Here is a 16082-nt window from a genome sequence, read left to right on the forward strand (position 1 = left end):
AGACCGAAAAATCGTCTTCACGGTTAAAAGTTATTGTTGACTTTCATTCTGTACCCTTCTTTTAGTGTCACTAAACTGAAACCGTTTACATGTGTTAGTCTGAGGATGGTATCCCGCATGCCCATTCCACTCGATCGGTTTGCATTACGGAAAGCGTAGCTGATGGAGCAGTAGCCTATAATAATTAGTCAATGCGGTGTGTACAACACTGTAATGTGTCATTTGAACAGGTAATAACGCTATTTATTAACTAATATCAGACTGCAATTTTGTTTCTTCATGCAAACTCACGTAGCCAAGTTGAGTCTGAAAAAGGGTAGTCTTTCTTGTAAAGTACACAACGGCAGTACAACATGTATCGCAGTACCTGTCGTAGGGGGGCGCTCTCGGTTATTAAATCATTTGGGAGGCAATAAGTGGGGGCAGAGACTTGGGGGAGGGGGCTATTTAATGCATATTATAACCATTCGAATCACTAATTTCTGCATTGTGTTCGACCTTAACGTATTTTATTGGTGAGGTATTTTCAACACAGGAAGTATGAACCAGGCTCTCGGCACTGATTACTGTGTATAAATCTTCCTTTGCCCACAAGAATATTTTACCTAGAGATCTATTGGAAACTCTATGACGAGAGGCATTGTCTCCATGTGTTATGAATGGTGCTGTATAAGGGACACATCATAAGCGTTGCAGTCCCCAAATGGATTCACTTTTTTAGTAAAGGCCTATGTTTTTAGTGGACGTGTCATCAGTGGTAGATTTCTTGCCGTGCTTTGCATAGGGCGTCTCGCTGCAATTTGTCCCATCATATAATGTTCATAACAGAAATAGAGAGGGATCGTTATTCAAGAACGCTGAGGGCTATAGGGGCACATGAGATGCAGGTGCGAGGGAACTATGATGTTCAGGGAGCTACCGTCTCCATTACTAGTCAAGTTGTCATGGTAAAGATTATCTCTAAAGAAGATAATATTCGCAAGAAACGAAATTAAATACAGTTTTATCCGCGGGATCCACTTCCGATATGCTATCAAACAGATCGTCAGTGTAAGATAAGCAACTCCCCTAAAATCCTTTTTAATTATCATGAAGTACTTGCAATTAATAGGGCTGTTTGTGCGTCGTCAGTGTGTATACCTCATAGACTTCTCATTTCGGTTTTTAATACCTGCCTCAAAGATTAACATTAATGACACACGGAAGTATAAAGATCGAGCTATCGAACCACCGCCTCGCCATTTCGGAAGTTGCTCTCTTCACATTGTAACTTTTAATTAAAATAATTCTCTATACCAAGAAAGCTTTCTCATTGTCGTCTCAGTCAACTCGGGTATAAGGGAATCGAGAAGTGTCACAGCAACCGAGTTAATTACTTACATGTATCAATCTTGCCTCGTCTTTCTGCTTATAGCTTTAAAACAAAACAAACAAAAAAAAAAAAAAAAAAGGGAAAAAAAGATAAAAAGTGAAGAAGCTCGGGCCGGAGTAATTCTGTGCCTACCAGTGCTCTTGAGACGCCGTATTACCCTTTGTAGCGTGTTGTTTTAAGACCGTTATAATACCATATAGGGCTCTCGCCGTCAGATACTAATCGCTTTAAATCCTGGTTCGGGGCTGACTCTCCGTCTATGATCGCAGCCTAAGGGAGGCAGTGACAAGTACGACAGTGCTTCGGCCCGTAGGGGGCGCCACACCTTGTTGAGCCTGCGCACTGATGGGACCTGTCACTTCCGTTTTCCCGCGTAAAAAGATCAAGAGGGTGACGGGATACTATAGCGAGGTAATAGTCGAAGAAGAAAAACAGTAGACCTACTTTGCAAATCGAAGCGAGTGAATAATGACAATTAACTACGGAGTTTGATGATTTCGTGAGTATTAACTTTCATTTAAGTTTTTAGCATTGAGTTTTTCGTACCAAGCTATGTTAAAGTATTTCTTAGTAGTTAACATTTACTGCTTTGGTTGTAATGTTCGTATTTATTATTTGTCGTTGGCTCTATTGCGATTAGTGAGCCATGGAATTCATTTTTTTTTGATAAATGGCGACTAGACGAACGCAAACAAGGCCGGGTGTTGAGAGTGTCCGGTGTCCGGACCTCGACAGGTACCATCAATGCCTTGTTGTCTTGTGTCTTCAGAGTAGAAGATCAAATTCAGCCGGATATGACGTATTCCCACCCATAAGATTTCAACAGCACTGTGCAGAGACTTATCGATAATGTCATGTAATGCGCTCGATATTTGCTTATAATGATGGATTATTTGATAATCTTCTTCTCAAATACGAGTACAGTTCTAAAGTAAAACATTGCCTTGGGGTAGGCCGATTGTATACCTTCTTTACTAATTTCCCCTATATGCACACTTTGTTCGAAAACTCTGAAAATTTAGCTTTTGTTTTATACCAGCTGGTATGGAATAATTAAAAGAAAACGAGCGATGTAGGAGTAGGTAGGTGTCAAGTTATCGAGCCTAAAGCAGTGATCATACTTTACTTTTACATGATGACTCAATGAGGATTAATACTAGGTTCATAGACATAATTTAAAATATCAACTTTCCACACCGACGATAAAAATTAAAGGCAGTGGACACTGTTGGTAATTACTCAAAATAATTATTAGCATAAAACCTTACTTGGTAACGAGTAATGGGGAGAGGTGGGTAGTATAAAACATTGTGAGAAACGGCTCTCTCTAAAGTGGAGTAGTTTTCGAGAAAGAAGTAATTTGCCACGAATTTGATTTCAAGACCTCAAGTTTAGAATTTGAGGTCTCGAAATCGAGCATCGGAAAGCACACAACTTCGTGTGACAAGGTGTTTTTTATTTCATTCAAATCTCGCTACTTTGACAACCAATTGAGCTCAAATTTTCACATGTTTGTTATTTAATACTAGTTATAGACATAATTTAAAACATTAACTTTCCACACCGGCGATAACAATTTAACATCGAAGCAAAGTGTCATATACCGTTGTCAAACAGACTACAACTATCACTTACTGTAAATGACATCAACTATTAATAAGTGGGAAATAAAATTTCTTTCCTATAATATTTTTAAATTGTATATATGATTTGAGGCATTGCATGGTGAGGTATCAAAATATATTGAAAGAAAGACAGTTCTCTGCCTGGCAAGTAGATACACACATGGTGTTGTTACTGCAAACCAAATGTATATGTTTTAAATTGGGTGCACAAGTATAGAAGGAAAAAAACATAGACAAAGAACCCCAATAAATACAAACAGCGTGGGTAGCTTATCTTACGATTACCATAATACACAGCTTGGGCTGGTGTTGATAACATCCATAAGGGGGGGGGGGGGGGGGGTACAGATTTCCCTGAGGAGGGTTGTTGCGACAAAATGAAATCTACCACGGATAACATTAACATTTCTCAAGCTTTTACACTTATTAGGGCAATATTCTCCTTGTTTGTGTTTTTCATTCAAAGCTGTGTGTAGGATCCGTATAAACATCTTATTAATCATTCAAGTATAAGTCAAACATTTCCTAGGTTGTAAATCTGAAAATAAAAACGACATAGGTTAATTTGGTTCGTGGTTCCAATATCACTAGTATATTATTTCCATCTGAATAAAAAATTGTGTCACTTTTGACGAATTTATGGTAATGATGCTTTTATTTGAAAACTACCACAGGGAGTCGCACTCTACGCTCACGTGACTTTCAAATCTGTCTGCGTTATTACATTATCTTTTTCTAGGTCGAAAGTGCATCTACCATAAATGTTTCTCAGTTAATCTTGTATACAGACAGACCCACATTTTTTTTTATAAAACAAAGCTTTCACCAGTTTGGCAGTATTTTACAGATGTTTGATATTGAAGTATTGTGAAGCACACGTATCCACTCCATTTAGGTGCTCAGGGCACTGGACCAAAAAGAGAAATACATTAAGTTTGAAGCTTGTGAATTATAGACACATTTTGTGTAAGGGTTCAAGGTTCAACGCGCCAAATTGACATAATGACATCAAATCGCTAAATACGAAGATTGAAAAGGAATTACCAAAATAACATTACAACATAAAAATACAAAGAATCCCCTCTTATAAATCGCGACAACTTTTTGTAAAGCATAGAAGTACAAATAATCGTCAAATAAAATATAATAAAAAAAAAACAGGCGAAAAAAAGAAGCGTATTTTTGCAGGAACATTGCAAGCGTGAAAATTCACCGGTCGAGTTTGTTTGCCTAATGAGCCGAGCGGGGGAAGGTGAACGTTATTACAAGACTCCTTTGATTATCGTCAAATTGTCGCCAAGTGTTCTATCGATTTCACGCTGGTTCATTGACGGGTCCAACCCACTCTATAATTGCTCTCGGCATTCAGTTGCAAATCATGTGAACAATATCTCCCCCAGGTACCGTAACGTACATAGTTACATTATAATACTTGTATTTCAACTTGTATGTTGTATACTATCAAATTCAATGGTGTTTTTTCACTAAGAGAATGGAAACTGTTGAAGTTAACTGAGTCTTGGGAGTCTAGTTTGGCACCTTGTTATGTTTATACAAAACATTAGGATTGAAAAACGAAACATTAAGACAAAGTAGTCTAATCACAATGAACCAAACGAGATTTCGGACACATAAAGCTTTGGTCAAATATATTATTCTTTGAAACTACATTCATAAAATTAATGTCTGGTTATGTATATTACAATGAAATTACACAGTTTCAGTTTCCACACAAGATGTTTTTTCTCTGAGAGTAATAATATATAAACAGTTTGGAGTGCGAATTAATACCGAAGGTTGCCTATCTCCATGGAACAATTCCACCACATCCTAAATTACATTTGATCTTTCTAGAGCAATTGGTACCTGTTGACATAATCACTCTGGACATCTTTTATCCGATGAACAATTTTAATCGAAACACAAATCAGGAAACAAACTCATTCTTGCATCTATAACCCACTTATGAGGGTTTTCTATGTGCCATATGGGCGATCGCCACACCAATAACTACCTGCCAACTAATGTCTCCTCAAAGTATACACAAAATATTCACATTCGTCTGGAGTGACAAATTTGCTATACTTCAGATTCTGTGAATATGTGAACGCTGAGACAGTCACAAGCCGATGGATAGGGGTGATAAAAACACCCACTTACGTATTCACGACATCCCATGAGAGAACTTGTTCAGAAGTAGGAATAAGATATGCCAAAAAATACACACATATTATATTATTACTGAAAGATCATGGCTCACGGGTCAACATTGCTATAGGTTTAGATCCGAGACGCCCTTTTTATGTGTGTACGCAAAACTTTCAATCATGACGAAATTTCGAAGTCGATTTAAAAGCAAATTTATACAATTGATATTTGGAACCGTTCAATTTCTTGTAATTTAATATTGTTGCGTTTTTCAGTTATTGACAAAAATCTGGAGCGAATAATTATGTCCAAGCAGAAAAAATAATCCCAAGTACACAATCCGAGAGACATTCCTAGCAGCTGATTCAAATTTTGAGGGATACAAACTGATTTCTTTTATACTAACCACATTACTTCGAAGTTAAATGGTTCTAAAAAATGCTTTATCTATCGAAAGCTGCTGTAGAATTCTATGCCACAAGTTTTAAAAGTGGTTCACTAAACGTCTTCTCTTTAAATGTTGCATTCTTTGACATATCCCCCTGCTCCTTGTTGTGAAATTTAAGTAACACTAGCATTGTGGTTGAAATGTTTTGTTTTGGTTTTACGTTCTTCAATTATAATATTTTATCTAAATAACAATGTGCCAGACTATACTCTCAAGACTCAGTTAGCTTTAACAGTTTCCACATGTCTATGGGGATACACTATAAAAACCAGGGCTAAAAACTAAACAGTTGAATCCAACACTTGCATGGGTTCGGTGAGTGACTACACTTTGAACGTGTTAAATACAGCATTTTAAAGTATTCGGTCAACAATTATTTTAAGTGTCAGTTTAACGTTTAAAAAGCTGATCCAACAATCCAAGAGAATTTTTTTCGGTGAGAAATGTGGGAAATAAAACTTAAATTGTTGAATTAACCGTTTTTGCGTTGGATAAAAAATGTAGTCACTCACCGAACTCCTGCAAGTGTTGGATTCAACTCTTTAATTTTTAGAGTGTAGGGGTGGGGTGGGGGGGGGGGGGGTAGACAACCAGCACAAGGTTTCATATTTTGCTGACACAGCTGTGATTATTATGATATCATATCATAACCATCTCGTCAACGCAGCATCGATCAAATGATAAACAACCACTGTTTATGGAAAACGAGCAATAACAGTGTCTTTAGATTAATCATTTCTTATTATGCACCCGGGGCCTGGTAATTTACAACGCCAACAGGTATCTTTGCTGCGTCGTCTTCGTTTAAATTTACACACGATTGGTGATATTGATCTGTGTCCAGTTCATGCGTTGTTATTGCGAACTATATCCGTTTGTTTTGAGTTTCATTATTCCTCTGTTGTCTGGCGAACAAGTTCTTTTTGAGGCTTGGTTATGTGCGATACTAAACTATTTTATTTTATTTATACCCCAAAACATGAACTTTATCCGAACTGTTAAAGGAAATGGCATATATGTTGAAGGCGTATGCTTTTAATATGTTCGGAAAAATGTTTTTGAGTGAACACTTTTCCGAACAATATTACTTCGAAGGGAATGCTCTAAAAAAGGTTTTACATCAACAGCAGCCGTAATTCTAACCACGTCAGAAGTTTTTGATATAGTAACTTGTTTTGAGCTTTAACCAATCTATGACCCTGTCTGACACAACAATATTTACAGAAGATGAGCCAATACAAAAACAACCTTTATCTATCGAGTGGAAACAGCCCACAACTTTCAACCTTATAGACATTGGATGATGTTATTGCACTTAAGGTTAACCTTGCTTGAGCTTGCCTTCTGGGAATACATAATCTTTGATTCAGCATCGAGAGTAGAAGACAAGTTAATTTCAAAAGACAAATACAATCCATAATGATGGCAAAACCAAAAGAATAAAACAAACAAAAAACCCAAAGTAGCACCCAATAGTATAATCTAAAGAACTTTCAAAACATTGCCGGAGCTCAACAAGTGTTCATACTTTATGTCAAATGATCAAAACAGACGTTTGAAACGCACAACATAACGTAGGCCCACAGTATGTTCGTGAAAACACAAAATGATGTTAATAGGTCAGTATGTGACGTCATCACACCGTAAAGAATCAATATGTCCCTCAGAATAATTGTATAATCGAATTTGCATACGCCTTTCCATTACGATGTTTTCCACAATTGTTTCGCTTGACGCGTGTTTGCTTTGTCTTTTATTCAAAGACAACCCTTTTATATTTATTTATATTTCTAGCTGGAGGTTTATAGTAAATTGGAATTTGGGGTTTTTGATTAAAGTATACATTTTATTGTCTCAATACGTTAGATAATAAAAGTATCGATCGAAGAGTACATTTTTTTCTTTGACAGTAAAGCCCCTGAAACGACATAATTGTATCAATTCGATGTACACTGATGATGTGGTATAAACGGTCGTACCACATCTGTTGTTTTTCACTAGGGTTCATTAACATGACTTTTTCCCAATTTGAAACTAAAACAATTCTGCATCCTGTCCCCCTTTGAACTGAAGATGCCCCCAGCTATACCCGTTATACATCCCAATGCCTCTCGTGATATTTGACATTTTGATTTGTATAATTCCCACCCTACAGGTGCTCCGGGCATTCACCGTCTCAGTCGGTTCAATTCCACCCACCTGGCACACAGTGCGACTCATCACACTCACTCTCAGGGGACTTGACGAGGCGTTAATCTATCACACACGGAAGAGACTCGACCCCGGAACATTGGACTCGATCGTTTACAAAAAAACAGTCAGTCAAAGAGTGTGAGGGTTAAAAAAAAAAAAACCGATTTAATCCACCCTTTTGCCGTTTTAACTTTTGGTGTGGTTATGACAATGAAAGTGAGCGTAACTTTTATATATGTCGCCTGCACGGCTGCACTGCTGATCCTTGTGAGCTCCCCGGTGAAGGGAGCCTGGGAACCGACGGCTGGGTGCCACTTAGTGGGTAAGTGAAGTCAGGAAAACTCATTGAAACCCGTTCTTATAAAGATTGGATCACCAAATGACTGAACCCATCGAATAGCGAAACCTTAACCTCTACCCAGAAACCCGTTAAACAATAGATGCACAAAGACATTTACAAAACTCTATGCAAAAACTTTCAGATCTGATGCCTGAACGTTCTTACCATCTACTTTAGTCGGGTCAAAAACATGGGTCTGGGAACGCCACTCCCTCCCTCGACACAATCATGACTCAGTACTTGGCAAGTCAACACGTTTAAGACGATAGGCTAATTTGCATGTTAACTTCCATCCATCTTAAAATCGATGTCAACCGAGGATCGAATTCAACACATTATAAATGTCAGTACTGTTCCAAAGTCTACAAAGACTACAGTGTACTTTTCTTTGTTTTTTGCTCATCTTGGTTCTGGGCGTACGGCCTACCTGACAAAAAAGTGTAAAGGATTTTTGGCATTCGTAAGTAATCATTATGCATTATGGGTATGGAAAAGGTAGTCTTTGGGATATTTTTTTGCAAAACAAAAATGTCACACAAATGCGCCCGTTTTGTTCAAGAGCAATTTTTTTTATTATTGACTTTTCTGGTCTTTTAAATATTTACTTTGCTTGTAAAAAAGACACATGGCCTCGTGCCCTTTTTCCGGGCACATGGAAACACTGAAAATAATTCAATGTGTGCTTCATTCTTTTCTCGTAAGAAAGGCAACATTCTTATTCCTCCTTATTTTGCTATAACTCAGAAAGAGAACCTTATTCTAACATTACAGACGACTGATATACACTGTATACATACAGTCTGATGATAAATTGGCAAACAATTCCTATAAGATGATCTTTACATGTTAAGTGTCAGGAGGCTGTCATGTCAGCCGTTCAATTTATCCTCCGGGATCTTTTGATTTAATTTGGCTAGTTTGACAATAGCGTGAATGACTGCATTTACAAATGTGATCAAAATAAAAGCTTAGGGCTGTACTCTCTGCGGGCCGAAGGGGACTAAACACAGATTGTGTCAAACTGTATCTGAAACTGCATAATGAATACTGAATAACTGAGTGAAGAGTATTGATATAAAAAAATACGTTTGCCAATAACATGTTTTGAGGGTCAAGTTTCAAGAGATACTAAGGAAAAAATTGCCATCAGTCATGTGCGTAATTCGTCCCGAACATTTAAGCTAAATGATATTTCAAAGAAATTAAGGACGATCAACCAACTTGTTTGTGTAAATTGAGCACTGAATACCGCGCCAAGAAAATTGACTTAAATCAAACATGTTTGTCATGAACATGTTTTGAGGGTTAAGTTTCAAGGTATACTTATGGAAAATGTTTGCCATCAGTCCCACATAAACTCATGTGCGTAAGTCGTCCCGAACATTTAAGCTAAACATGTTTGTCATGAACATGGTTTGAGGGTTAAGTTTCAAGATATACTTATGGAAAACGTTTGCCACCAGTCCCACATAAACTAATGTGGCAAATTGCCAAAAAATGTTAAGCTTTGTCAAAGAATATTTTAAGGATGATCAACCGATGTTTTGTGTAAATTGAAAAGAGGCTTAGCCTATGTTTAACAACACGAGTCACAACTTGAAAAAATATGTAAAGATTTATAAAAATATATTCACCCCTATTCCACATCAGACATCACATGTTTAATAGCAAATTTGTTTAATAGCAAATTTGTTGATTAAAAATACTCATTATATATGCCTATACTTAAAATGTTGTTGTGTACTAAACAGTTTCGCTCTTCGAACATTATATTCATCTGGACTAGAATGGATGTATTACGCAATCAGCGAAGACATCATTGATAAATAATTCGGTTTGTGGGCGTTCCAGAATACTGTAAATATTTGAAGAAACTGCACAAATTCTTAATAATTAAGAAGATGACAAATATTCCTCATATGTACCGGCCAAATTATTCATTATTTATAAGATGTAGCATATTTGCATCCTCTGAAAACGTATAAGATTATTTACAGAACAATAAACGCGGTCGTTATTGACAAAGTTTCCTGCTTCTACTGTGGTCATTGAAGACTCCAATTATTTGACATTTGTGTTAAACAAAGATGAGCTTTTTTTTATCTCGTAAAATACATTGAATGAAATATCAGGTGAAAATGTTTCATTTAGTATCTCATATAAAACAGATCTTAAAGACACTGGACACCTTTTGTAATTTTCAAAGGACAGTCTTCTCATTTGGTGTATCTCAACATATGCACAAAATAACAAACCTGTGACAATTAATTGAACCTGATTGGTCTTCGAAGTTACGAGATATAATAATTGAAGATAAGAAAAAACACCCTTGTCGCACAAGCTGTGTGCTTTCAGATGCTTGATTTTGAGACCTCATTTGAGGTCTCGAATTGAGTTCAAATGCGTCAGTGAGAAATTACTTCTTCCTCCCAAACTACTTTACTTCAGAGGGAGCCGTTTCCCACAATGTATTATACTATCAACAGCTCTCCATTGCTCATTACCAAGTAAGTTTTTACTCTAACAATTATTTTGAGTAATTACCAATAGTGTCCAGTGCCTTTAGGGAGGCTTTAAAAGGGCAGTTCTAAAATATAAAATGTAATAATTAAATCCATAGATAAGCAAATGAGAGGAATTAAACCTCCCAGTATTTGTGTAAATTTATAATACAATCGGGACAAGATCTTCCATGATTTCCCATGATAAAGATATCAAAATTCACTTGGAATAATTGTCACATCTCGTGGGAAAGCAACTACAATCATTGTGGGATTCGTTCCCTGTTAAGTATCTATTTATCCATGCATTTGGACTGTGAAGAGTGCATCTATGGTTAATGAATGATAAATGGGTGACCCCCCTTTCTTCGACATTTGGGCAAGGTCTTTGTCTGCTGTCAATTTGCTCACAGCTACTCTATAGAATAATGTTACATGTGACAAACATGTTAGCACTCATAGCCCGAATCTCATGAATTTTTATTTTATAGAGGGAAGTGTAAAACTATCAAAATACGTCATATTATAATAACAGATGTGACCACAAACACATTTCGTACAGGTATTCGATTTATAGCCTATGCATCAAAGAAAGTTTCAGCCTCATTTTTATTCTCCCACTCTTCCTCCCGGTGGTTCTACCCCCTCCTGTTTTCTATAGGGGGGTTTGCCCTGAACCATTATTTTGTAAACTTTTTAAATATATTTTATATATATATATATTTTATTATAAAGAACTGCACATGGTGCCTCAAACATGTTGTAAAGCTTTATTACATTGACATCGGGAGGAGCTTCATAAATGAAACAGTCCCAACCTTTTTGGAAATTGGAGTGCGTTCCGGTCCTACTATTTTCTTACTATTTGCCAAATTTCAAACTTACATGCTGAGGTCTTCCAGCTCACACCAGATGGTGAAAAAAAATCGTTGTTTATGCTAATTTAAAGGAAGCTATCCTGAAGCAAACGCAGAACGCATCCATTATTGATAATACGAACAAGACATCTGCCTATTGACATCAATCACGTTGTAATGTAGTATCGCCTCAATTCACATTGACTGCTTCCATTTGTAAAATATTGAGAAATGAATTTTGATGCATAGGAATGTTGCAGCGCAGCCGTCTCTACACAAATTGCGTGTATTTTATCTCAAAGGACATTTTGGTATTTACTAAAACTATCTACTAGCATACAAACTTTCTCGGCAATGAGAAATTGGGAGCTGTTCATAGTAACAAACTTCGATGACCAACTGAGTAAAAATGTTCATAGATTTGTTATTTTATGCATGTGTTGTGACACACCAAGTTGAAATACTGGTATTTGACAAAACGTGTCCAGTGTCTTTAAACAAGGATTCATGCCAGGGATGATCTTTCACATGATGCATCATCAAGGCCTACGTTTCAAAATTACGTCACTCATTGATCGCGATTGCATTGGTTTGTACGCCAGCACGTGGGCAGCTTTTGCTTCTGTGTTCAAAATTTTAAAATTTATATTTACTAGGCCGTCATGTTTGTTCGTATATTCAAATTTGTGTGGGCAGATTTAACAATTTCCGCCCAAACGATGTTCGTACTTGTGTTTCAGTTTGTTCGTACTTGTGTTTCAGTTTGGCCGTACTTGTGTTTCAGTTTGTACTCGTTGGTGATTTGGGCTAAATTGTTTTGACATATCATAAGCAGAACCTTCACATTTCAAAAAGGTTTATGTATTGTTGAAGATGTACCCGCAATGTATCTGCCATTTTGTATGCATTCAGTAAGTAGAGCAAATTCTCCACTATGGCAGTCTTCAACCTTCACTCTTCACTTTGGTGACGTCACTTTTACATGTGACTGACGTCACACATTGGTATCGCGTATAGGCAAGCGTTTCATTCTTGGTATGTTTTATTTTGATTTTTAGACATCAATGCATACCTTTTTTTATTGCGCCATAATTGACAAGCCCTCCAGCTCGATTTCTGATTTCAGCGAACTTAAGCAGTAACATAAATTACGACGATGCGTTAAAAGAGGCACCACAATGCAAATCAATCAATGACCTATGCTTGTACAGTATATTGCATTTTACCCAACCTGTGGGCAGATCAGCAATCTACTATTAATTCAATCGACAATATCGACACAGGGTAGCAGATGGATTGGATCTTGATTTGCAGTTATAGCTGAACTTCCTTACCACTGGGAATATTATTTCCATAATGCTGAGCCTACGGACAGATCAGACTGTTTTATCCTGTATTTAGAGGGGAATGTCGTCTTGTGTTTGTGGCCAGGAGGGAGTACAGATAACGACACGTGACGTACTTTTACAACGTGCGTTTAAAATGTAGTTTCTCGAAATTAATTATTAAAAGAAGTCTTGGAATAATAATAATTTATTTCCTAGTGTAAGAAACCGATTAAAGCACATGTTAAGCACAACATAAGTTGCAGGCATATTATGTCACAATTTTGTTGTCATCCTTTGTAGTATACATACAGCTTGTTTCTAGGGCTTTAATCCGGGTCAGAATTGACCCAGAATTCGGGTTCCATTCGGCATGACTCCTGGGTCAGGCTGAACTGGGAAGTGACTAAAACTTTCTTTAAAACTCAGATGGCGTTATCTTGATTCATTTCTGGGTCATTTTGACACATATCCCGGGTCAACTGACCCGGAAAAGAGTCTGGCCCCACAGGACAAACAATTGAAAATTAACTCACAATTTGTTCAACTGGATTACATCAGTCATTGTCATTGTCATTGTGAATTTGTTATATATTGTACGTAAAGCATTTAGCAAATTAAAATGAAACCTAAACCAATAGTTAATCACAATTAGACAAACAAGTCTCAATGAAAAAGAGAGTCATAAAAACAGGACGGGTCAATAAAAAATAGGTAAAAAAAGTTATCTGATAAAACTATTGCTGTTAAAACTATAAGCGGCAAAAAATAGGAAGACATTAATCCTTTTGCTATAAGGCCTGTTTTTCAAATCATAACTGATCTATATTGGTTACATTCAATGAGTGTAGAAGATGTGTGCTGTTTGACAAAATACATTTAACTGTTTTCATAACACCATAACATCTTCCAATTTCTGAAGGCTATACGCATGCAGCGCCCATTTCCCATTAGTGGCGTCTCGATTTCACAAATTTCTGCCGCAGTTTTTCTCCTATAGCCTGCAGACTAACTATAACACTGTTTTGTATAATCTTACAGGTTACAGAAAAGAAGTCAGGGTACCAGGGTGCCACATAGAATATGTGAAGATGAACGCCTGCAGAGGTTACTGTATGACGTATTCCTTCCTATCCGATACAGCAACACTTGAGAGAAGTGGAGGCACCCAACTATTTACGTCACACGGATCATGCTGCTCCATAACATCGACACATGACGTAAGTTTGCACTTATTTGCCATTAGAAGTCAGTTTCCAATGAAAGCCCCTATTATCTCTGAGTAGAGCAGTGGCAAGGTTTTGTTTAGGGCGCCCTCTTCCTTATATCGTTGTTCAGAGGTTACGATAGTTTTCTGTCTGTGTTTTTACGTTTTGTGTGGGAGAAATATAGGGGAGAATTCAGCCAAATTTAGTTGAACTGTTGGTATACCCATTTGTACCAACAGTGCCATAACTGTATACTTGCGCCGTTCACTTTACCGAATAATGAAAATGTAATTCTATGGACGGTTAAATTAGTGAATCTTAATGGGACAGTTCGTATTGGATTCACCCTCAGTTTGTTTGGTTAAAATCGTACGATAAGAATAGTTCGCTTGATTTGGGGGCAAGAATATTTGGATCTGGATATTATACTCCGATAAAAACGGATACCCGCATCGCATCAGAGTTTTATGACCTGACCAATGACCTAGTGGAAATGTCTAAAGTGTGCTTTGATCGCTGTCTTGAAGGCTTTGTAGTCTTTTAAGTCTAGGATATTGTGGGTGAGTCCATTCCAATGTGGTATAGTCCATGGGAAAAAAGTGTTGGCGTAAGTTGTTGTCCTGGCTTGAAGTTGCATGAGTGAGAGGGGATGGGTTCTTCTAGTAGGGCGTGTTGGTTAAGTTAGGTGCGTTTCCCAGTTTAATCGACGAGGTTGTGTAGGATGCGAAACATCACAATAATTTATAATGTCTAAGTATCCAAACTGTTTGAGTTTTCTAACTGAATTGCTGCTTATTCGTTTGTTTTCCCCGTCACAGGTTCACATCACACTACAATGCGAAAACAACCAAGTATACAAAGACACCTTCAAGTCTGCAAAGACCTGTAGTTGCGCCCTCTGTAGTACGCAATAAAAAACCGCCAAAGTTACCCCTGAGGTGGATTTCACAAAGGTAGTCCTAACTTAGGACTAGTCCTAGGCATTGCTAAGAGATAGGACTGGTCCTAAGTTAGGACCAGTAACTCATCCTAACTTAGGACTGGTCCTATCTCTTAGCATTGCCTATGATTAGTCCTAAGTTAGGACTACCTTTATGAAATCCACCCCTGGACTCGAACCACATTAAACAGCAACTGGAGCGGAAAGACACACTGGGTATGTCCCGCAAGGCTCAATGCTTGGCCCAGTTAAGAGTCACAGCTTATTTTAGTCAACGGAATCTGACACGGTACTGATCAAAGCTTGACAACGAGCCTGACTAGCAATGCTCTACGACGGTACTAGTTATTATACAGCTGGGGTGCCCTTCTTTGTTAGCTTCTAGTCTTATCAGTTTTCTGTTCTGCATTTTGCAGTCGTGTGCAAAATGTTACTAAGTTTGTACTAAGACTGAATGTAGTTTGGTTTACAGTCCAATTAAAACGCACCTCTGCTACCATTACACTTTTGACCTTAAAATGTCACAACTCAAATATGTATGTACTCTTTTTTATTTACTATCCCTCCTTCGAAACAAGATATAGACACACCACTGTATCATAAAACAAATGAAATTGCAATCGTATGAAACAAAAGTACATGAAGGTGAAATTCACAAAACCCTTTTATGTTATTGAAATGTCGCCCTCTAACTGGTTGAAATTGTGACTCCAAAAACATACAATCTGGAATGTCAAGTTGTCTCTCAGACTTTAGTTTGACTATGTTATTAATATGAATTCCACGATGTTAACAAAAGCTAAAAGTTTTATTTTATACAAAGTGCACCCACATTAGTTGGATACTATTTTTTTTTACCTAGCATTGATGAGCCCGATTTGCACTTAAATATGAAACAGATGAAAGTAGAAGAAGACAACTTAAAAACACTTCTTTATTTTCAAAAAGCATGTTTAATTTGTTTATCCGGTAAAAACATGCGGTAGTGTCTTCTGTTACAAAACCGATAGTACCAAACAACTCTGTTTTGTTGACAATAGTTGTTTATAATAATTATATAGTAAATTAAGTAGTTTTCAAGTGTTTAAAACTGCCATTTGTGTTTTTCAGTGTATTTACTTTTAA

The 16082-nt window shown here is 37.1% G+C and overlaps 1 protein-coding gene across 1 annotated transcript; it reads left to right on the plus strand.

The window, feature by feature from the left end:
- The first annotated feature begins 1736 nt into the window (after positions 1-1736).
- LOC117291905 (thyrostimulin alpha-2 subunit-like) lies at positions 1737-15027 on the plus strand. Its single transcript, XM_033773912.1, has 4 exons — positions 1737-1871; positions 7749-8108; positions 13851-14029; positions 14836-15027. The coding sequence occupies exons 2-4, from the start codon at positions 7991-7993 to the stop codon at positions 14929-14931; spliced, it is 393 nt and encodes a 130-aa protein (XP_033629803.1). The 5' UTR covers positions 1737-1871; positions 7749-7990; the 3' UTR covers positions 14932-15027.
- The last annotated feature ends 1055 nt before the right edge of the window (positions 15028-16082 follow it).

This window comes from Asterias rubens, chromosome 1 (assembly GCF_902459465.1).
Source record: "Asterias rubens chromosome 1, eAstRub1.3, whole genome shotgun sequence".
NCBI classification, from domain to species: Eukaryota; Metazoa; Echinodermata; class Asteroidea; order Forcipulatida; family Asteriidae; genus Asterias; species Asterias rubens.